This window comes from Cyprinus carpio, chromosome B23 (genome assembly GCF_018340385.1).
Source record: "Cyprinus carpio isolate SPL01 chromosome B23, ASM1834038v1, whole genome shotgun sequence".
In the NCBI taxonomy this organism is placed as follows: Eukaryota; Metazoa; Chordata; class Actinopteri; order Cypriniformes; family Cyprinidae; genus Cyprinus; species Cyprinus carpio.
The window spans coordinates 22,093,028-22,117,002 of record NC_056619.1 but is presented as its reverse complement, the minus strand read 5'-3'; the positions used below and the strand labels follow the sequence as shown (position 1 = coordinate 22,117,002).

Below are 23,975 nucleotides of genomic sequence, written 5' to 3'. Positions count from 1 at the left end.
ACACTGCAGTAACGTTGGCTCGTTTCGTTACCCACTTGAAGGTGATTGGGCTCGCTATGCAGTGCATTCTGTGTCTGGTATAGGCCCTCAATCGTGTTTGTTTTCGGGTGATTCAGGGAACAAGGGTTACATACGTGACCTAGACGTATTCATTACTTTCAAAAAAAAAAAAAAGAAAAAAAATGTACTGACTCCAAACTTTTAAATGGTAGTGTATATTGTACCACAAGATTTCAATTTTGAATAAATGCTGTTAAAAAAAGAATAAAAGAATCCTGAAAAAAGTATCATAGGTTCCAAAAAACATGAAGCAGCACAACTGTTTCTAACATTAATAATAAGGTAGTGTATATTGTTAATTAAATCATTGTTATTATTAAAAAACATTAACATATTAGAATGATTTCTGAAGGATAATGTGACACTGAAGACAGGAGTAATGATGCTGAAAATTCAGTTTTGCATCACAGGAATAAATTATATTTTAAAGTATATTAAAATAGAAATGGTTATTTTAAATTGCAATAATATTTCACAAAATAACAAGTTTTTTTTTCTGTATTTTTGATCAAATAAATACAGCCTTGATAAGCACAAGAATCTTCGGTAAAAAAATATAAAAATCTTAATGTCTTAATGTCTTAACTCGGTAGTGTGTGTGTGTGTGTGTGTGTGTGTGTGTGTATGTGTTGTTTATATATATATATATATATATATTATATATATATATATATATATATATATTTATTATATAACATTTATATTTTAATAATAATATAAGTTTAATATATAATTTAAGTTTCAGTTTTAGTTACCTGTAATAACTATAATAATCTTTGGTTTATAATATAAGTTTAATATATAATTTAAGTTTCAGTTTTAGTTACCTGTAATAATTATTTTAATGTTTGGTTTATTTACAAGAAACCTTCACTAACATTAGAAGTGGACTGCATGGGAACAAATAAGCTGCTTCAAGTGTGCAATATGAGTCTTTTGAGCATCCCTTAACTACTAATTGAACCCCTTTGAGCATGTATGTCGAGGAGGCATTAAAAGAGCGACTCAATGCAGTATGCTGGCTTGAAATGACCATCAAATTGAAACAAATTGGGGACAAAAATGCCTTTAATAGTTTGTTCAAGGATTTCTCAGGATGCGTTAACTATTGTTGAACCTGGGCGTGCTCTTGAATGAGCAGTCTTTGATCAAATAAAACACAGAAGAAAAGTTAATATTCAAGCTCAGAGATGAAAAATATTTTAAAACTTAATGTCCTGCGGTAAAAGTCGAGTCATTGTTGAAACAGATGGAGATTTCCTAATTAGCCGTGCTGAGAGGCAAATCATTTCTCATTTTGGTGCTGACGAGGCAGATATTAGCAAAACACAAAGAGTATCATGAAACATTACAGACGAAAGCATCATAAAACAAACAAAGCCACTCAGGACAGACATCACTGAAAAAATCATCTTGAATTATCCATCAATGAGCTCTTTGGAAATGCAACAATCTAAAACAGTACATCAATAGGCAACTTTTTTCATCACAGCATATTAAAATCAAATCAATACAGCTCAAGGTTGCAAACCCTGAAGAACTGAAGTAAATGATAAAGAAAACTAACCAGCTTACAAAGTAGACTTCATTGCAGCTTTGGCCTTTAGCAGAATACAATAGACAATTCTCCCATGAAAACGAATAGAAAGTCAAGTATTTCCAAACATTTCCTTGCCACACACAATCAAAAAAATTTTTCCGAATATAACGTTTAGAAATTCAATTAATTTCATTTACACACTTTCTCTAGAAAAGTAACACATTGTAACTTGGAAATTTGTACCATTAAGGTTCTTACATGCAGAAGTGAGCACACCATGTACACTCACACCAGGAGCAGTGGGCAAAACTATCCAGGGCGGTCCTTTTCAAATGGGGGTTCAGTGCCATTTGGTCAAGGGCACTTTTCAGCCATGGGTATTGAGGGTGGAAGAGAGCGCTATTTTTAAACTCACCCCACTGAGACTAGAACCTGCGACCTTCTGGTTACAAGTAATTCTCTAACCATAAAAATCTAACTATTTTTAAAAGCACCCCTCTAGTGACAGCTTTTGTGCCTTTTTTTCTGAGCGTGTAGTGTATAAAAGATGTGAAGTTACTGTATTAGTACCTTTTGAAAGGGTAACGCCACAGAGACAGTTTGTAGAAAATGAATATGAACATATTAACATTAATTTTACATATTAATGGTTGGTGTAAAAATTGGTTCTGGCACTTTGAAGTGGACATTTTGTATAAAATGAATATGAACATATTAACATTACCACGCATTTTTTTTTTTTTTTTAAAAATTGGTTCTGGCACTTTGCATTTTTAAAATTTTGGTTTTGGGGTTTGATCAGCAGCAACATGAATACACAAAACGTCACACTGTTAAGTTTAATTGATTTGAATTAGTTTTGGTGAGGTTGATTTTATGTTGTTAATTGTGTGTTTGTTTAATGTTACTGTTTGTTTTTTAAAATTGAGGTGGTTAAGTCCTTGGCGGGCCAAAAAAAAATTGAGAAGGTTAAGTCCTTGGCGGGCCAAAAAAAAATAATTATATAACTTTTTTGTCTAAAAATGCAAGACATGCGTTTCAGGAATGGTTTTTAAAAAAAACGCATAGAATGACTCTCTGCCATGTTGCCATCAAAAAACAGTTTAGACTCTGAACTTGCTACTGTAAACAAAAGCTTGCAATGCTTGCCCCACCTCTAGGGTCTTCTGATTGGTCCACTGTTTTGCAACTGATATTAATGAGCGGCGCATGTAAAAGTAGTTATTTCAACTTGACACTGTGTCTTAAAAACATGGCGCTCATGTGCAACAGACGCAACAGTCATACACGTCCGTCTAGCATGTGCACAGAAAAACAACGGAAAAGTAGCGAATTGGAATGGAAAAACGAGTTCTGTGTGAACGACCCCTCATACCTTCATGCCATGTAACTTTTGGGTTAGATAATATTTTATAGTTCTCTCTCTACACAAAGTGAGTTATTGGTTTTAAAAAAGGTATTGGGACTTCAACTTGTAGCTTGTTTAAGAATAATGCTTTTTAACACAATGTGATATACAGTAGTATGCCCAAAACCGGCAAACGAAAGCAGTAAAGCAAATTAAAAACTTGATTCTTGCAGCATGTAAATCGCTTGATGGTTCAAATGATGCTCAAAGCTGTTTTAAAGGCATCGACACCTTGTGTTGGTGTAATCGCTTTGTAAACTTTGTTTGAGAGACAGATGAATATTGTAATTCTCGGGATTTGGAAACAACAATCTCTTCGATTGAGTTCAATTCTGTCTTTGGTTCAATCTAGAGACTCTCACAGAGCTGAAGTCTTGATGAATGTAAACCATTTAATGTTTCTTGTAACAAACATTTAATCAAAGACCCTGTGTTTGAAGATGAATGAAACTTTTGCTCAGTTTGTAATGTTCAGGCAATTCGTCATTGATTTCAGTTGTTTTTCTTTTACTACAAAAGTCTTCAAAACCAACAGTCTGTTGAGGCCAAAAGAGTGGAGATCTCAATTCCACATCCTTTCTGTTGTTTAAAATGTTACATAAGTCACATTATGGTTGAATAAAGCCGTTGAAAAAACTCCTGATTAATGTAAACGCTGTTCATGTCATATTTGTGGCTCCAGGGCTTTATGAAGGTCCTTCGACATTGACGGTGGTGACCGTAGCCATGAAGCAGCGCTGGAACAGGCGGTCTGGGTCGGGCGGCTGGTTGTCACAGTCCAGTTTGCCCCGTAGGAAATGCTTGCGGAAACCCTGCGGCCCCGATGCAGCGCTTGGCTGACTCGGACCCTCTTGAGGACTGGGCTCAGATCCTGAGAAACACATGACAGGAAACATTAGAGATTTTTCTGCAGTTTTTTCAGCTGTTTGCTTGTGCAAAGCTCCCTGGTAAATCTACAAGGACACACTGAATGTATGCATGTCCTTCATTATTTTCAGTGTGTCCTTGTAGACTTGCCAGCGAGTTTTGCTATATATAAAAATAGCATGCAAAGAGTGCTACGTAGGTATCTCTGTTAATACCTCCTGGTGATAAGGGGTATTAAATTCAAGACAATTCAATTCAATTTGATTTCAGCATTATTTATTAACAAAACACCATCTATTAATATTAGCTTTTATTTTATATTTTCAGTTTTTATTTACATTTTAATAATTACATAATGTGCTTTCATAATTGTTAATTTCATAATAATTTTTATAATTTTTTGTTAATCTTAAATATTTCCATTTAGGTTTTTGTTTATTTTTTAGTTTAGTTTTAGGAATTGTATTCTCTTTTTTACATTTCAGTTAGTTGTCAAGGCAAAATGTCTAATTTTGTGTCAGTTTTTATATTCTATTAAAGTATTTATATATTGTTATTGTTACGAATGAGCACAAGTAGGCAACAGACAGGGGGTCCAAATGCAGTTTAAGATCCTTTTAATGACAATCCACACAGATATACGTCCCAAATACATGACGGAACCAAGAAAGGATCACCAGAAACACAGGAGGTAACACTTATCAACAACTCACACTGACAATAGCAGACCAGGCCTGCATCCCAACGTGCATACTATCCATCCTAAATTCTATGTGATATTAGTAATTTTCAATACTATTTAGAGCAGTTAGGCTGGATAGTATGCACATTGGGACCCAGGGCAGGGCTTAATATACACAAACACAGGACCAAACAGGAAATGGAACACAGCTGAACCAGGCAGACACTAATGAAAGCACAGCATGATGGGAAATGAGTCCATAACCAGAACAACAGGCAGAGACAAAAAACACAGGAACGTCCTTTAAAGCCTCACAGTGGTGCAGGCAACCGGGCGTGACAATTATAACTTATATATGTAATATATAACATCATGAGTATTTATTAATGTCTTCATTAAGTTTTTATTTTTAGTTTTTATTTTTGTATTTACTTTTTTTTTTTTTTTTAGTTTTGGGTTGATTTTTAGATTTTGTTTTTTTGTATTTTTTTTTAGTTTTATTAATTTTATTTTCAATAATTATGGTATGTGTCATTTTGTATTAGTTTTTGCCAAGACAAAATTTCTACATTTTGTTTCATATTTTTAATACTAGTTTTATTTTTATTTTTATGTTTTCAGTTTTCATTTTTAATTCTAATTTAAAAGGGTTAGTTCACCCAAAACTGAAAATAATTTTAAATTTCTTTGTTTTGATTTTTTGTTATATTTACCTGGACTTTCATTTTCGTTTTCTTTCAGACAAATCCAATTGGAGTTATATAAAAAAATTTCCCTTGCTCTTCCCAGCGTTAGAATGGGAGTAGGTGGGTAGTTTTGTTCAAACAGTCCAGAAGTGATTAAATTCACATAAAGCGTGTGCATACATAATAAAACGTGCCTCACATGGCTCCAGGGGGTGGGTTATGGTTTAGTTAATATATGTGTTTTTGTTAGAAATCCATACTTAAAATCAAGTCGTTCCGGCAGATGACATAGGAAGTACACTTTCGCGCCAAGGATAATTTTTATTATTACTCCGATTGGATTTGTCTGAAAGTTATATATATATATATATATATATATATATATATTCTTTAATATATAAAAGTTTTATTAGTATATATTTAGTTTTTGTAGTTTTGTTATATATATATATATATATATATATATATATATATATAACAAAACTACAAAACTAAATATAGACTAATAAAACTTTATATATTAAAGAATGTTATGCTATTCATTATAATTTAACTGCTAAAACTTTGACATTAGAATACACATTAAAATTATAGATGCAAAATTATGTCATGTAACGTCTCGGTTATGTACGTAACCCAAGACAGTTCCCTGATGGAGGGAACAGAGACGTTATGGCGAACAAACATATGGGGGTCTCACTTGGGAGGCCAATCATCTCTGAGTTTTAAGGAAAGAAAGCACCAATGAAATTGGCTAGTGGATTTTGCATACGTGAGCCACTCCCTGTGCATACTGGTATAAATAGGCGACAGGTGCAGCCACTCATTAGGTTCTATGCTGAGGAGCCAAGAACGTGTCCCGGCAACAGCGAAAGGTTCAAGGTTGTGGCATGGGGACAAACGTCTCCCTTCCCTCCATCAGGGAACGAGGGTTACGTACGTAAACAAGATGTTCCCTATCTGTCAGTCACTATGAGTTATGTCGAACGACATATGGTCTGTCAGTCACTATGAGACAACTGAACACCATCACAACCCTGTGGCACTGCAATTGTTGACAAGGTGTAGTGTGTCATAAAAGCAACGCTAAGGTTGTAACCTTCCCAAAAGCCCCAGCGCAAATTCACTGACCTTGTTTCAGTGGTACCACTGTCCTGCCTCTGAAGGAACTCAGGCAGTTCAGAACTGACTGGGCACGCTCGATGGTGCGACGCGCCATCCTACTTACTGAGTCTAACTCCATACCGAAATAAGAGATTCTCTGCACAGGTGAGAGCTTGCTCTTGTCTCGGTTGACCTGAAGCCGACTGAGGTGCCGAAGCACCAAGTCCCTGTGATCGCACAACTCCTCTCGAAACCAGGCCATGATGAGCCAGTCATCCTGATCCCCAAAGTGGGGCAAGTGGCGTCCTTTGTGAAGACATCGCCCTCCGCGACCTTCGGGAAGATGCGCCCTCTGTGATGTTATGGAAGATGCTGGGGGACAAACCGCAGAAACGGTCTGTGGCGAGGGAGGATCAAGACATGAAAGTATGCGTCCTTCAGGTTGATTGCTGCAAACCAATCCTAGGCTTGAACGCATTTGATAATATGTTTCTGCATCAACATCTTGAACAGGAGCTTGTGAAAGGCCCGATTCAAAACTCGCAGATCCAAGAAGGCTTTTCTTGGGTACGATGAAGTAAGGGGGACAATGAAGTAAGGGCTGTAAAACCCCTTCCTCATCTCGGCTGGAGGGGCCGGCTCGATTGTATCCTTCGCCAACAGGACAGCAATCTCCTCACGCAAGACAGAGGCATCCTGGACTGCCACCGAAGTCTCAAGAATGCCATTGAACTTGGGAGGTCGCCGGGCAAACTGAATCGCATAGCCGAGTCGAACCGTCCGAATGAGCCAGCAGGACGGGTTGGGCAGTAAATGTCGACGCACCCCCTAGCTGACCCACCTTTGAGGGTAGTGAGGACGGAGGAAGGAGATGAGCGGCTTCTGGCCATAAAAGGGGCCGCCCACGGCTATGTCACTTCCCCATGCACATCCGGGAAGAAAAGAACCAGAGTAAATGTCACTTCCCGAGCCGCCCTCTACATCGAGAACCAATCATCCAGACGTGAGCTCTCAGGGCCTGATGCTCACAGCTGCTCGGAAATGCACGGCTGTCAACTCTGGGTCCGATTTGGCAGTGGCGACAATGACATGCTGGGACTGCCATAAGACAGCCCAGCAGAATCACCCAGAAGCCGCACAAGACAAGCACTGCTGCGGAAGGGGTGAGAGGTTCCGTGGGGCATGGCCCGGCGGAGAAGATCACACTGTACCCTCAAATCTCCCATAACACTAGCCGGCGGTCCTCTGCTCGTGGCAGAGAAACCGAAACGGTTAGTGACAGAGGGGTCTGCTCCTTTCCCTTTAAGAAAGGAGAGACGTGATCGCAGCGTTGCCATGGTCACGTACGCATTGCGGGCATGAACCATCAATGAATGCCACTTCAGCGTGCTGAATGCCCAGACAACGAAGACAACACTCGTGGCCATTGTCAGAGGACAGGAAGGACACAGACGAAACGGCGTCTTTAAAAAGATGCGAATCGTCTGTGATTTGCTCTTTTAGGAAATCTGCTCTTTTAGTTTCCCACCCAGGGGAATCGCTGAAAGGACAACCACCGCTGTTTTGCGCCGTACCCCCAACCAGAACAGCTTCCTGACACACAGCAGATGAATGGCTTTGTGGTGTTTTAGAGTTTTTCATATTTTCATTCGGTTACTAAGCTAAGAATCTAATGTGTGGTTGGTGCTTTTGCCTATTTTTACCTGTATGCACGGGGAGTGGCTCAGGTATGCAAAATCCACTAGCCAATTTTCATTGGCATGTTCTCTTAAACTCAGAGATGATTGGCCTCCCAAGTGAGACCCCATATGTCGTTCGACATAACTCGTAGTGACCGACAGATAGGAAACAACTGCTTGTACCGTTTTCTTCCTTGGATGAATGCCTTCTTTTTGTTTTACAGTAATTTGAGAGTTACTTTGCATAAAGTCATCTGCTAAACAGAAGAGAGGCAAATAATGTGCTGTTTTTGCAGTTGAGTCATTCTCTCTGTGGGGAAACAGGCTGTCAGGTGTTCTGCTTATCTCTGTAGTGTTACCTAAAGACTCCTGTTCCAGCAAAATTGATCGCTCTGCAGTGCAGACTCTCATAAATGACTGGAAGGACCGTCTTTGATGTTCACTACCTTTAACCTTTATTTCTTTATGTTAAACAGAAAATTTTGTAAATGACATACTTCACTGCCTTGAAACCTTATGGGTTAGGTTTAGAAAAGCCGTGCTATGAATGCACACTGTTAAGCAATGAAATGTTGCTTTGCTTTGAGACTGCACAAAAAAAGGGAAAACTTTTATTAACATTTTTATCTTTTACCAGATTAGTCCCTTAAAACAGATTAAAGATAAAACATTAGATATATATATAATTATATATATATATATATATATATATATATATATATATATATATATATATATATATGTATATATATATAATTTAAAGGGAAAATTAGCAAAACATTGACAGAACATATTTTTGATAGTAGGGTTAATCATGAAAAGCAAAAGCAAATGCCCTTGCATAAAAAAGGAGACATGTAAGATTCAATATGAGAGGAGACATGTATAAGTTTTGAAATGTTTTTGTTTGTTTTACCCGTCCCAAAAAACAACTACATCAGCATACAATCGCTGAAGACATTTTAGCCACCTCCTCCTTTAACCTGGCAGCAACACTAGTTTGAAGATAGATATCACACAATTTTCTTTAAAAGGTACATATTTGTATCTAAATGGTACATTTTAGTACCTAAATGGAGCAATTTATTACCTTTTAAAAGGGTATCACCAGCCTTTATCTTTTTTTAAAGAGTCCATATAGACAGAAGATAAAAAGGAGTAGAGCTGTGTAAGTTACTGATGAAATGAATATAATTCTTCTAAACAAACTTGAATTAAATGTGCTGTGTAGATGAGGTGAAGGGGTCATTCTCTAAATGAAAAAGCCCATCTATAAACCTTGACACCATATTTGATGTAATAAAATGCAAGAATTCCAATATCCTCTTAAATCTGAAACTCAAGTTTTTTGTGGAAGACAAAAAAAAGGTCAGAGGATGGCAGAGAGATGAAAAGATAAAAGAAAAGAAAAATGTTTTGACTGAACAACATTGATTTTTAGATCTCATGTGAATGTGTTTCATGCTGAAAACAAACATAATGGGTCACTATAAAATAACAAAAATTGAAAACACAAGACGCTAAAGATGTGATGTATTTTTGTTGATTTTTTTTTAAAGTATTTTTGGAGGCAAGTTGTTATAGTCATTATATTGCGAGATTAAACTCATTAAATTTCGAGATGGAAAAAAAAGTCGAAATACAATCTTGAGAATAAACTCATTAAATATCGAGAATAAAGTCGTTGTGTTTCGAGATTAAACTCGTTAAAATTTCGAGAAAAAAAGTCGAAATACAATCTTGAGAATAAACTCATTAAATATAGAGAATAAAGTCGTTGTTTTTTTGAGATTAAACTCGTTAAATTTCGAGAAAAAAAGTCGAAATACAATCTTGAGAATAAACTCATTAAATATCGAGAATAAAGTCGTTGTGTTTCGAGAAAAAAAACTCGTTAAATTTCGAGAAAAAAAGTCGAAATACAATCTTGAGAATAAACTCATTACATTACACGCCAATAATGGCAATGCCGTACGGTTTTAATTTATCATAGCTGTCCAAGTGCCAGAATGCATTTGGGTGAAGCCAGCGATAACCTTGCATGTTGGACAAAAGCGAGTTTTTCGAGTTTTTCTTCTAAAAAGACCTTGCAAATTCTCTTTAAAGTTCGTGTGCTAATTATTATTGTGTCATAATTAGCTAAAGTTGATAGTATTTCTTTGTTACTGAAAGAAAGTATAGCTTGACTAAGTGATCCAACTCTGCCATGTCCTATGCAATGAACACTGATCTAATGCGTTATTCTCTACATTTCATTTCGACTTTTTTTCTCGAAACACAACGACTTTATTCTCGAAATTTAATGAGTTTATTCTCAAGATTGTCTTTCGACTTTTTTTTCTCGAAATTTAACGAGTTTAATCTCGCAATATAATGACTTTAATCTCGAGATGGGTTTTTTTTTTTTTTTTATTGCTTGGCCCTAATCCTCTTCCGTACACAAGACGCTAAAGGGCATGGGAAGAGGTACACTGCAGACAAAATGATATCAATTATTTGTGTCACAGACAGAATGCGGTGGGAATGACAATGATAAATGGAGGCGGTGGGACGGCACACTGTCCTCATCCTCTCATCCTCCAGCTGAATGAGAGATGGTATTGCGGTGGGTGTTTTAAAAATTCATTTGTAATGGGTCGAGGTGTAGGTTTTTTATTTTTAATGTTCTGTGTGTCCAAAACATATCCAAAAGAAGAAATTTGACCTGGATGGGTGGAAAATTCAGGAGAAATGGCAAGAACTGTATTTGATCAATGAGGTCAATGCTCACTGTTTAATCACAACCCATGACTGTGGTAAAAGTGGGCAAAGTTAAACGACACTATGAGACGTACTGGATGGCTTAGGATGGAAAAAGTAAATGAGCAGGTGATATTTATCGTCTACTATAATATTGTGATTGCTGTTTTAATGATGTGCGAGCTTGCAAAACAAACAAAAACATGTCTTAAGAGTCTTCGCTGTGGGACGAAGGATATTAGAATGCTGTTATAAGATACAAAGGCAAAAAATGCCCTGTATGTATTCTATGTTTTATATGTCATGATATATTTAATATCACACAACCAAGAGTGTTGTTTTCCCGAATATTAGCGCGACTGCAAATGAACTGATTTTATACAACAGCTCAGTTTTTATTTTATGTTTTATATGTTGTTGTTTTTTGGAATATTTTTTTTAATGAAGATGAAGTGGTACATTTGAGTGTTTTGTTAGTGAATGAATCTGTGTTTCTGAGCAAATCAAATGATTCAGTGATTCAATGGCCATTCATAAAGATAGTCACTAGCTTCATTTCTAAATTAATCACCTGAATCACTCTAAACCAGCCTTCAACTTAAAGTGTGTGTGTAGATTTACGATTTCTAACATTTTATAATGGTTTCTTATTGGTGGTCTAAGTCAAAATAAAATCAATAAAATCATCATAATGTCACATCAATGCAAGTTTTTATTGTCCATCTGGCAAAAAATGGCCTTAAAAAAAAAAAAAGTCTTATTACTGATTTTTGATTTGGAATCAAAGTAAACACTTTCCCTTTCAAATATATTGATCCCTTTGTGATTCAGCACAAGGAAAAAAAGTATTTTTGTTTTGCCACATCTCTCTAATTTATGTGAACTTAAATACCAGCTTAATTGGGTGAAGCATCTCTTAGCAATTCCCAATATTTGAGACATCACATCTGACCCAAAAGATAAGTTTTATTGTGTTTTAAGTAGCCTATACATCTCTCTAATTTATTTTTTTAAGTAATAATCTCTTTTAAGTAGCTTAGTTATTAGCAAGCAGTTGTTGCATGAACAAAAAACACACATACTGTAGAGACATGAACACTTAAGAACTGCCAGCAGTACACTGATGATTTCTTTACAAAACGTGCTCAACAGTAGGTGAGGTACATTTGAAACACACTGTTAATATGATTGTTTGGGAACCAAAACTTTTGCTTCCCTTTGTCTACTTTGTCATAGTTTGCCAACTGCAGGTTATGCATCTCTGGATCTATAAAACTATTTTTAGCTGTTAAGGCCATGCCAACCTGTCTACAAAGCCATTAGAAAGTGCTTGCTGTCATCAAAGTACAAACATTAGCAAATACATTTTGGCAACTAATTTCAAAATTTGCTTGTATGGTCAAGATGCGACCGAAATTGAGATGTTTAGCAACAAACAGTGAAGTTACACTGGTTGGCATTAGTGGTGTATAATATTCAATGTATCATTTAAATGTTTTGCATTATTTTCATGACAATTAAGCACATTCACCAGTTGCATTTTTTTTTTTATCCTTTGGTTTCATTGTGTTTTTGCATGTTATTTTTTCTTAGGCATATGAAATGCACTATATAAATAATCTTGCCTTGCCTATTTGCCTTACTTTTTCCTCATTACAGCTGATAAAGAGTTTCAATAGATTCTTCTTTTGCAGTATCTCAGTATATAACTGATTCAGAGTAATACAAAAATTAAAATTCAAGTCAGTACAACACATACTACCATGCTGTTTTTACCATTTTAAGACATGATTATTATATAATGTTGGGGGAAAATTGAACCCAAAATGCTTAATTAGATGTCTGGATGCCTAAATAAATAAATAAAAATAAAATGTCTCATTATCTCTCATTCTTATAATTTTTAGTAGTCATCACTTAATTTAAACAAAGTAGCGAAACATTCTCAAGCATGTGTTAATGAGTTAACAGGAGTAATTATGACCCTTCAGCACATTTAATTGTGTTGCAATCATATTTTTGTTCAGCTCTGCTGTTTTTAAATCTGCTATATAAATACATTTTCCTTCCTTACTCAGGATCTTAAGAAAACATTACTGCACAACGCAAAGAACTGAATGTCACCTAAACGTCTCATTAAACCTCTCCGTCTCTAAATCATTTAATTTTCTCTTTAAAATCTCAACCCATGACTCATTATAGTGCATATTTTTATAGACCTGCATTAAGTGCATGGATTCTGAGCTCTTTATCTTAATGTGAGTACAAGATGGGTCACATTTAACCTCAAGATCAAAAGAAATATGCACTATGAACATTAAGCCTAATTTTTGAACCATTAAGATTTTTTTTTTCTGCACTGTGACATTTTCATGACATGGCATATAAGGTCCTTGAAAGCACTTAAGCGGCAAGTGGAGCAAATATATAAAAAACTTAATTATGCAGAACTAAAATTGTCATCTATTTAATGATCTGTTATTAAGTCATATAACGGAGTTTTATGTTCTTAATAAAATCTATGGTAAAGTATTATAGGAAAATAAAGCTTCACTGCTGGAGGTTCTTGAATGACAAACACACTTGATGGAGTGATTAGCATTTCTGTATTATGCTAAAACCTTGTGCTTTATGAAATTTACTGTTACTGGTCAAATTGACCTTTTAAAAATGTCCTATGCTATATTATAACAAAATCTTATATTCAATCTTTATATACAGTGATGTGAATAAGTTTTTGCCTACTTACTGTTTTTTTGTTTTAGCATATTTATCACACTTGAATGAATCAGATCATCAATCAAATTTTAATATTACACAAAGATTACCCGACTAAATACAAAATGCAGTTTTGAAATAATTATTTAATTTATTAAGGGAAAAAAGCTGTCCAAACCTACCTGGCACTATGTGAAAAAGTAATTGCCCCCATCTCTAAATCTAATAACTGGTTGTTCCACCCTTGGCAGCAACAACTGCAATCAAGTGTTTGCGATGACTGCCAATGAGTCTTTCACATCGCTGTGGATGAATTTTGGGCCCACTATTATTGCAGAATTGTTTTAATTCAGCCACACTGAAGGGTTTTCTAGCATGAATGGATGGTTTAAGGTCATGCCATAGCATCTCAATCAGATTTAAGTCCGGACTTTGACTTGGCCAATCCAAAACCTTAATTTTGTTTTTCTTGAGCCATTCAGAGGTGGACTTGCTGGTGTGTTTGGGATCATTGTCCTGCTGCCCAAGTGTGCTTGAGGTCACAAACTGATGGCCAGACATTCTCCTTCAGGATTTTCTGATAGAGTGCAGAATTCATGATTAATTATGGCTAAGCAGCCCCAGACCATCACACTACCACCACCATGTTTGACTGTTGGTATGATGTTCTTTTTATGAAATGCAGTGTTGGTTTTACACCAGGTTTAATGGGACACACACATTTCAAAAAGTTCAATTTTTGTTGCATCAGTCCACAGAATATTTTCCCAAAAGTCTTGGGGATAATCAAGATATTTTTGGCAAAGGTGAGCGGAGGCTTTGTGCTCTTTTTGGTCAGCAATGGCTTTTGCCTTGGAACTCTCCCATGGATGCAGTTTTTGCCCAGTCTCTTTCTTAGTGTTGAATCGTGAACACAGACCTTAAATGAGGAGATTGAGGCCTGCAGTTCTTTAGATGTTGTTCTGGGCTCTCTTTTATGACCTCCTGGATGAGTCGTTGTTGTGCTCTTGGAGTAATTTTGGTAGGCAGGCCACTCCTGGGAAGGTTCACCACTGTTCCAAGTTTTCTCTATTTGTGGATAAACGGCTCTGACCATGGTTCACCAAAACCTTAGAATTTGCTTTATAACCCTTTTCAGACTGATACGTCAACTATTTTGTATCTCTTCTGTTCTTGAATTACTTTAGATTGCTGCATGCTGTGTTGCTCTTTAAGTATGCTTTACTTTGTCAGACAGGTTCTATTTAATTGATTTCTTAAACTTTGGCCTACCAAAATTACTCCAAGAGCGCAACAACGACTCATCCAAGAAGTCATAAAAGAACCCAGAACAACTTCTAAAGAACTGCAGGCCTCAGTTGCTTCAATTAAGGTCAGTGTTCATGATTCAACAATAAGAAAGAAACTGGGCAAAAACTGCATTCATGAGAGAGTTTCAAGGCAAAAGCCATTGCTGACCAAAAAGAACACAAAGCCTCATCTGTTCATGATTCATTTGTATGTGTGGAATTTGGATTAAACTGACTCAATTTCTCTTACAATGCATCCAAAACAGAAGAATATAAATGCATTTCATGTTTTTTTGAAGTGCAATTAAAGGGTCAACAACAACATGAATAAGAAAGTGATGCAACCCATGCGTTCCATTTTTGGCAGGTTTTTTTTTTTTTTAATTGTTACCTAGCTACTGCAAGCACTCAGGGAGCCACTAACACTGATGATGAAATTGTACTATATAGTAGTTCAGAAAACAGCCAGAGCCTAAATCTACAGGCTTACACAAGTTTTCATGAATGCTAACAACAGGCATAAATTGAACATTTACATATCTCTAGTATAACAAATTCTGATTGCTCAGTTATGGCATTCTAGGGAAAATCATTTTGCATTATGACATAACAGAATAATTTCTCAAACCTTTTATGTCTATTTATTTATTTATTTGCAGAGTCGATGCACAAACAGCAGGATCATTCCTTACATATTAACCCATTTATTCATTTTATTTCTGTTAATTGCATGTGACAGATGGATGTGTCTGGCTTTATTTTCGGTTGTTTTGATGATTGTCCATGTGACCTGAATACAACTGATTCATTCACAATACAATAAAAACAATAAATAGTCTGACAGAACTAATCTAAGTTAATAAGAAGAAACAGCTGATGTATAAATATTAATTACACTGAGATTAAAACTGCTACTTAAAGACTGTAAATTTCACTTGCCACATTATGCAATTAAACCACACTCTCATCAAATAGGCTATAGCATGAGATTGAAGTCGTAAGCTTGTCTCAAGGACTTTCCTCTCAAGATGTTTTCACATATAGAAATTGTTCTTTTATTGAAGGTGTTTTCATACCTGGTGCTCGTAAAGGCAGTCCGTTGTCCAGTCCTCGAGGTTTAGTGGCGATGAACAGGTAGCAAAGCACACAAACAGTGATGAGGAAGGCTAACAGCACCACAGCAGCTATAGACAAACCAACTAGGGCTCCCAAACTGAGACAGAAAAAGGGATAGATTAAACATTAAGGTTAAACAGCTGCAAAGAAAACAACAATTTTTGAAAACAATTATACAGAGGCATCAGTACACTATTAGAGAAAGTTTATTAATACACATTTGAGTAATTCTAAGAATGTACAGTTGAATGTAAACATTCATGTTCAAAATTATTCAACTCCCAAAAGTCAAAATTGGTGCAGAGTATTTTATTGTTTAAAACCACCAAAAAACACTGCTTGGGGTTGCTTAGAAGCTTCTGTCACCTCTCTACTGCAATCTTGGCTCATTCCTCACCTGAAACAGAGGCATCACAATTCTTGCCAAAATAGCCTGATAATTTTATGGATGTTAGTTATAAGGTTATTATTTGTAATGGTTGTATTGTTTGTCATTTATTGAGTGTATTATTAGTCAGAAATGTAGAAGTCCTGAATATTCAAAAAAAGGTTGTATTTGTTGAAATACATACACACACACACACACACACACACACACACATACACACACAAACACATTTGCATATTTCTGACTGCATAAAATCCATTATGTGAATAAAAGACTATCACTTGCAGTTACTTGGTTAGATGTTTTCCCAGTTTCAAACAACTCCCTTCAAACATCCTTCTCCTCCCCCACAAAATCATGGGTTGAAAGCACAAACAACTTTGTTTTAGATTATTAAAGCATGCCGTCACACTATCAATTTCCTTCAATGATAATTCTGTTTTGATAAATATAATCAGTTTTTTCTCGGCCCAAGTGCCGCAAAGAATGACGGCCCTGAAGTGGCCCAGAACTGGATTGCAGACAAGGGCCACGCATGGGCCATAACCGGGGCCGAATCTCAGCCAGTTAATCACCCTGAGCTGTCCCTGAACTGGGCCAAAACAGGTTTTATTATTGGTGCCAATTCTCAGCCTTAAGTAAACCAGAATCTCCCAAATCTGAGCCACACCTGAGCCTTATATAGCCCCAGACCCAACCCAGACAGCAAGCAGTTTGTTGGATTTCATGCGGGCCAGATGTGGGCCGGATCTGGACCAACACTATATTGCTGTCTGGGAATACAGAATGTTTTAATATTTCAGATTATTGCCTTGTATATTACTATAATCACAATTATTCATTTTGTGACATGGTTTGGTAAAACCAGACAGCAACATAGTGTTGGCCCAGATCTGACCCAAATCTGTACATTAATGTACACACAAACTATGCCAATAAAGTACATTAAACTGAATAGAAAATCAGACTTAAAACTCACACATCATGTAACTGTGCAATTAAAAAATAAATAAAAAACCTTTTGCATTGAATTTTCTATTTATTTTTATAAAGAACAAATCAACCAATAAAGAGTGAGTATATAAAGAATGCATTCTATAAGAGAAACGTAACAGATAGACACATGTAACTTAATCATAATGATTTATTACAGGTGTGTCAAAGAGCAGTACCACAGTAGTCCAAATGACGATACATTGCAGTTGCAGTCCTCTCTGGCAGTATATAATAGTAGTGCGAGGAGCAGGGAATAATCTTAATTGTTAAACGCTGAAAATACTATCCCGATCCACTCTGTTAAGGCGCGCGTTTCTCATTTTGTTAAAGCATCACCGGAAACACGGCATGTCGCAATCTATGACGAAACCGGCGAGAGCCAATGAGCGTTTGATATCGCTGCCGTAAAACTTGTTGTAAACTTAATAACGGCACATTTTTTAAATTGTTACTATAGTTACAGAGGAAGGAGATACATATCGCCGATGAATGCGGTTTGAATTTGGATCTGTTCTGTTCCTCACACCAAGCATCACATGGATACAGAGGATTTAAATAAAAAATAAAATACTTTCATGATCATTTTATTTAAATGCTTGTGCATGACAGCATACTAATAATAATGATGTGCCTCATGGTAAACCAAATAATTATTACATGATGGTTAAATGATCTCTCTCTCTCTCTCTCGCTCTCTCTCTCTCTCTTTTCATGTAAGGATTCTAAGATTATTTGTACCAAGAATAATAATATAAAATTTAATAAAAATTTTTAATAAAATTTTAATTAAGTGCAGTTAATTTGAAATGATAATGTTTCATTCTGTTTTGACTTGCCATTTCAAAGACTACATATTATTAACAATACTACACTTCGTTAAAAATGTATGTGATCATTTAACCATTATGATGCATATTGTTTATCATGGGTCACATAATATGCTGCCAGATCATAGCCTGATTTGGGCCACATATCACCTGACTGATCTGGGCCACACTCCTCCCACCAACAATCGGCCCTCATATTGTTTGCCGGATCCCCGCCCTGCCGTCATTGCCACACATGGGCCCAGCTCTGGCTGGAAGGGTACATGCCATTGCCGACAGGAGGCCAGCAGTGCCAGCTTGAGCCACATTTGGGCCAAGTCCGTTTGCTATGTGGGCACAAAATCATGGGTTGAAAGCACAAACAACTTTGTTTTAGATTATTAAAGCATGCCGTCAATGAATCAGTTAATGTTAATGAATGTTTCACATTAACTGGTGCATAAAAGGTTTCAGAGCAACAGAGCATCACCTGCCGAGAAACTGCACTTAAAAGAACCACAGTAGGTCATTTAGACAACTTGTAAAGAGACAACCTAACAGTGCATCACTCATTAAAGATGAAGAGTGTCATTTCTGCACCAGCAGACCTTAGATTTTGACCTTAGAACCATTAAAAACTTGCTGCCACAATGCTTAGGTAGTTGCAGTAAAGAACCTTTAACTAATATGGAACCTTTCCTTTGTGCAAAAGTAGAGGAAAAAGTTTCTTTAAATTATTAAAATGTTTTTCACACTAACAAAAAATAGTAACAATGAAAGGTTTTTGGGGACCCAAAAATGCTTCTTCTAATCTAGATCATCGCTGCAGAAACTTCCATTTGGAACCTTTATTTTTAAAAGTATAGGTTATGGAACAGTGTTTAAGATTCTCATCACACTCTTTTAAAACTCCAAGAGGGCGACATGAGCAACTCCTGTACTTTATAGAGTGCCCACAAACTTCTCTGAAATGTCATGCTGTTAAATGTCATGTCACGGTGGCATGTGAAAAGAACAGTCATCATTGAGTTCCCTGTGAGACCGGTGAAGACGGCTTGACCTAATCACCTGAAGATCAGCAGCAACTGCAAGAAGCACATTACAGTAGGCAATAAGCAGTTTTTTAAGTAATTCTGACATCTAGTCTCTGAAATGTATGGAAGCCTGTTTCCGCCACTGAAAAAAGTCAGAAATGTGTGACAAATATGTTATAAAGTCAAAACTGCAGGATATAAACAATATCCTTTCTGATCAATAAATTCAGAATTGCAGAATATAAACTGTGAGTTTATAACATGCAGTCGCAAGTTTAAAACTCAGAAATGTGAGATACAAATTTATTTCCCCTCAGATTTGGACTTTATAACTCGCAATTGTGAGTTTATATCTGAAGATTCTGAGAAAAAAGGCAGAACTACCGTACAAGTTCATATTATGCAATTCTGAAGAAAAAAAGTCAGATTTGAGAGATGAAGTCACAATCAGTTTTTTTATTTTTTATTTAGTGGCGAAAACTGACTTCCACAGAAATGGGTACTGCAGTCCAAATTCAAAATAATGAAAGTTGTTTCTCCTGCTCCCTCCTCCTCAGATCTGACACTCGCACAGTTTGCTAGACTGAGGACACACAACAAGAATTATTGCAATTGACAATGGGAGGTGACGAGCCTTGATGTTGATGAGTTGATTTATGCACATTCTAATATGCCTCTAGTCTACTCTAGCATTTTAGATGGAAGCTTTTTAGGTTGGGTAGAATCTGTGATCTCTGACCCAGTTCATTCTCTGTATATGTAAAATAAAAAAATAAAAAATCTTTTATTTCTTTAAAGGAACTTTGAGAGACATATCTGAGACTGAATTTACAATTCAACAAACCTAAGTGATAATGCATTTAGTCTGAAAAGCTATGAAAGATCAACTTCCAAAGCAAAAATAAACTCTCCTCCATGATCATCCAGTAAAACTAATTAACACCTGATAGAAGGCTGTTTATAACAGCCAGGTGTTGTGATTTGCATTTGTTTTTGCAAGTATTCAACTAAACTTCAGTCATGAATATTTATAATGAATGCACTGTTGCCCTTATCATCATACTTCATCAGAATTTTCAAGAACAACACATTTCTGCTTTTCTTGGCATAAATTGCAGCATTTAAGTTACTGCAACAATTTACATAAGAATGGATCTATGCAGAATGTACACAAATTATGCCATTCTTGTATCTTTAATGTTTTATTCTGATTGCACATGATGGCATTGATAAGCGCAACAATTTGCATTAATTAATTAGTCATTTAATTTCAGTTTAACCTGTCAATCAATGCTCTGGAGTTAATACCATTAAACAGACCCTTGTTTTATGAGACCATCTTTATTCAAGTCTTGTGAGATCATTATAGGTTACTGTGCGTATCAAATTAGCACTTGATTAAGACTCAAGCATTTGATCATACAACTTGACTAAAGCTATCTGCTGAGGTTAATGCCTCATCAAATAATCAGTGAAGAACCTTTACTCTTAAGCTACACAGTGATTAAAGGTTTTTTAAAGTTGTTCACATAGATGAAATATTTTTGGCTCCACAAAGAATTCAGTCTAAGGATACCTTTTTATAATCTGAAGAACCTTTATTTCTACATTATTTCTACCTCGGTGTTCATTGGTGAACATGTTTGCATTTAAACAATGTTTGTCTTGTGAAGACCTGTTTGGTTTTGCGCTTTGTTTAGCTCGAAACTGCATTTTATGTTTTATTTTCTCAAAAAATGTTTTGCAGAATATATTATCCATATAACAAAAGTTAATATGGTAAGGCTGGAAAAACCTCAGACAATTTGATCTCCTGAGATACATAGAAAAAACATCTTATATGTTCAACAAAATTCAGCTAGTTAAAGTTCTGAATGACCTGCATTAGTGTGAGCAAAATTTAATTTTGGACATGGACAATGAACAAATTTTGAGAGAACAATTGTTGTTTGGTTAAAGATACAATTAAACAATAAAGTTTTGTAAACATTTCTTATGTAGCCTACAGTGATAACCAGCTGCACACAATATCAGTAACTGTCTTTTCTCTAATTTCTAGTTTTTTATATATATATATTATATTTTTTTATTTTTTATTATTTTTTTATTTTTTATACGACATGACTAGAAAGTTGGCACCAACCATAGCAACTATAGCAGCTTAATTTGTGGAAAACAACAGTTAGCCTGCCATATAAAGTGAATTGCCAAATTATTTTAAATTAGGGATTCATGACAAGTAATACACAAAATATCGGTGTCGTACCTGAGCCACCACATATATCCATATTCATAAGGGAAAAAGCTGTTGGGATCGTCGCAGCAGTATTTGACGTCACTGAACCCGCAGCAGAAGACCGCGCGCGCGTCGCTGTCGCTCTTTGGGCACGTGAAGGCGCTGACAAACACGTTCTCCGTGTTGTAATACTCCTCGCAATCCGCGCTCATGCTGCCCACGACTCGAACCCTGAACCCACCACCTGTTAAAACCTGAAGCTCCTCCAGAGCTTCATTAGTCAACTGAGAGGTACAGTCCAGTAAGAGTAAACAGTGATGTGAAGACTGCCAAACACTAACATCTGACCGTGAGATGCTGAGAGCTTTATTCTCTCTCTCTCTCTCTCTCTCTCTCTCTCTCTCTCTCTCTCTCTCTCTCTCTCTCTCTCACTTCGTCGCTCTCTTGTTTCCACTCTCTCTCTCTCTCTCTCTCCTCTTTTCATCCCCTGTATATGCTAATATCCACAGAAAAACGTGTTTTCACATTTTCTTACTGCTTCAGTGTGTTTTTCAATAATTAAAGATTTGAACTATGTTTTACGTACTAGATCAAAATATATGCACAATTATTATTTTTTAATTAAAGATTTGTATTTTGTTTTCTTTAGTTATTGATAGAATTATATGCAGAATTATTATTTTTTCAAGTGAGTCTTTAGTTTTTTGTGAATCAAGATGAAGGATTTTGTGCTAAAACAGTGAATTGTGTTTTTTCCTCCTTGTATTTTCTTGTGTTTTTATAAACCAGTTTGAATACTGATGCTGCATTGTTTATCCACTAGAGACCAACTATAAAGCATCTAGACACCTGAAGCTGATGGAGTGTTGCCACAGTAACATGACAGAGTCCACAGCCTCAAAGGTCTGTAGCCACACTTCCATACAGAAAAAAGAAATGAGCCCGATTTCAAGTCAGCATTAATACCAATTATCAGCTACCCAAGCAGCTGTATTTCAGACATGTAACTTGCTGCTTTGTGTCGCTAATGCATGCTGGCAGATAAGATATTTTTACTCATGGACCTGCCTGAGCTCTAACAGTTAGGTTCAACTCCATCTAAAGTGCGCTGACCAGAAGAAGAAAAGAACAAAATAACACAAGTCAGCAAGGGCACGGTGAGGATATCAGTGGATGAACCTAAGAAAAAGCAAGACAAAAGAAGGAAATGATTGGTAGGGAAAGGTCAGCGAAAAGGACAGACCATTCACTCCAAGTTAGTACAACAGTTAGAGCCGCTGAGTGAAGTGATTGAAGATCTCGAGAGATGTTGGTGATCAGAGGTGTAGCAATAGTGCCGGCAAGGCAGGCAGTCGCCTGGGGCCCCGCATTTTGAGGGGGCCCCTGACAGCTGACGATTTTAACAATCGGAAATGTCATTATTAATATAACATGGAGCAGTATATGAGTGTTTACTATTGTAATTTTGCATAACTGACACACTATTTTCCCAATTAATGCTGTACAGTTGCTTTGACACAAACTGTATTATTAAAAGTGCTATATAAATAAAGATGACTATATCTGCATCCCCCCTAGGAGGCCCCCTTTCGCATTACATTGGATGTGCTTGCCTTTTCCTCGTGATGCGTCGGCCACCGTTTTCAAACTGGCACAGCGTTTTAGGGGAAGTTGTGGTCTAGTGGTTAGAGAGTTTGACTCCTAACCCAAAGGTTGTGGGTTTGAGTCTCAGGCCGGCAATACCACGACTGAGGTGCCCTTGAGCAAGACACTGCACCCCCAACTGCTCCCCAGCCGCCGCAGCATAAATGGCTGCCCACTGCTCCGGGTGTGTGTTCACGGTGTGTGTGTGTGTGTGTTCACCGCTGTGTGTGTGCACTTTGGATGGGTTAAATGCAGAGCACGAATTCTGAGTATGGGTCACCATACTTGGCTATATGTCACTTTCATTCACTTTCACTCATGCATTTGCTAATTTAAACATGAAGTAAACATGAAGAGGTCTTATCCATCTGGCAGCCAGAAGCGGAAAAAAGCAAGAAGAGGAGGAAAAGAGGAAACATGACAGCGGCAAAATGCTGGGGATAAGACTGATTTAAGGATAATTATATGACAAACAAATGTTTTTATTGTTAATTCCAGCTTATTTTCATTTAATTGCTAGATGAATTACTGGTAATAGTCCCATTACTAATAGGGTTACTGGGAAACAGGTTAGCTAAGGTTGCACTTAGCAGCAGCATATTATGTAGTGTGTAGCAGGTATTAATATAGGCTGCAATAGAATAGGTGGTACCAGGGAAGACGCGCACATCACCAGCGTCACCACTTGGCAAGTTTCGGTATCAGGGATGCAAACTTGTCACTTTTTGCTGAATTTTTTTTACAGTTCCAGACAGTAGTATCAACTCAATTCTTTACCCGCTTGAAGTCACCCGCTTTCAAACGCTACTGTGTGTTTTTGTGTGTGTGTGCTTTGGTTACAAATTACAAAACGTGTTTTGCAGCATTCAGTTTTGTAGCCAATCACAGGCATCTCTTTTAAAAGCAGTGGCCAATCAGAGGTGTTTACTTTAGGTTAATCAGAATCCTCTCTGATCTAATTTTTGTTTTCACAAGTTTACGTA

General features: G+C 36.4%; 1 protein-coding gene across 1 annotated transcript; it reads right to left on the bottom strand.

Annotated features, from left to right (window-relative positions):
- Positions 1–2,719: 2,719 nt before the first annotated feature.
- Positions 2,720–21,669, bottom strand: LOC109048555 (protein shisa-like-2A). Its single transcript, XM_042750789.1, has 3 exons — positions 21,379–21,669; positions 15,849–15,985; positions 2,720–3,879 (listed from the first exon to the last, which is right to left on the bottom strand). Exons 1-3 carry the CDS (start codon positions 21,558–21,560, stop codon positions 3,695–3,697), a joined length of 504 nt encoding a protein of 167 aa, XP_042606723.1. The 5' UTR covers positions 21,561–21,669; the 3' UTR covers positions 2,720–3,694.
- Positions 21,670–23,975: the final 2,306 nt, after the last annotated feature.

Excerpts from the sequence above, each read along its gene's own strand:
- LOC109048555 (XM_042750789.1), bottom strand. The coding sequence starts at position 21,560 with ATGAGCGCGGATTGCGAGGAGTATTACAACACGGAGAACGTGTTTGTC. Across the intron at positions 15,986-21,378 it reads GGATATATGTGGTGGCTCAG|TTTGGGAGCCCTAGTTGGTT; the intron begins GTACGACACCGA and ends TTTCTGTCTCAG. Across the intron at positions 3,880-15,848 it reads ACTGCCTTTACGAGCACCAG|GATCTGAGCCCAGTCCTCAA; the intron begins GTATGAAAACAC and ends TGTGTTTCTCAG.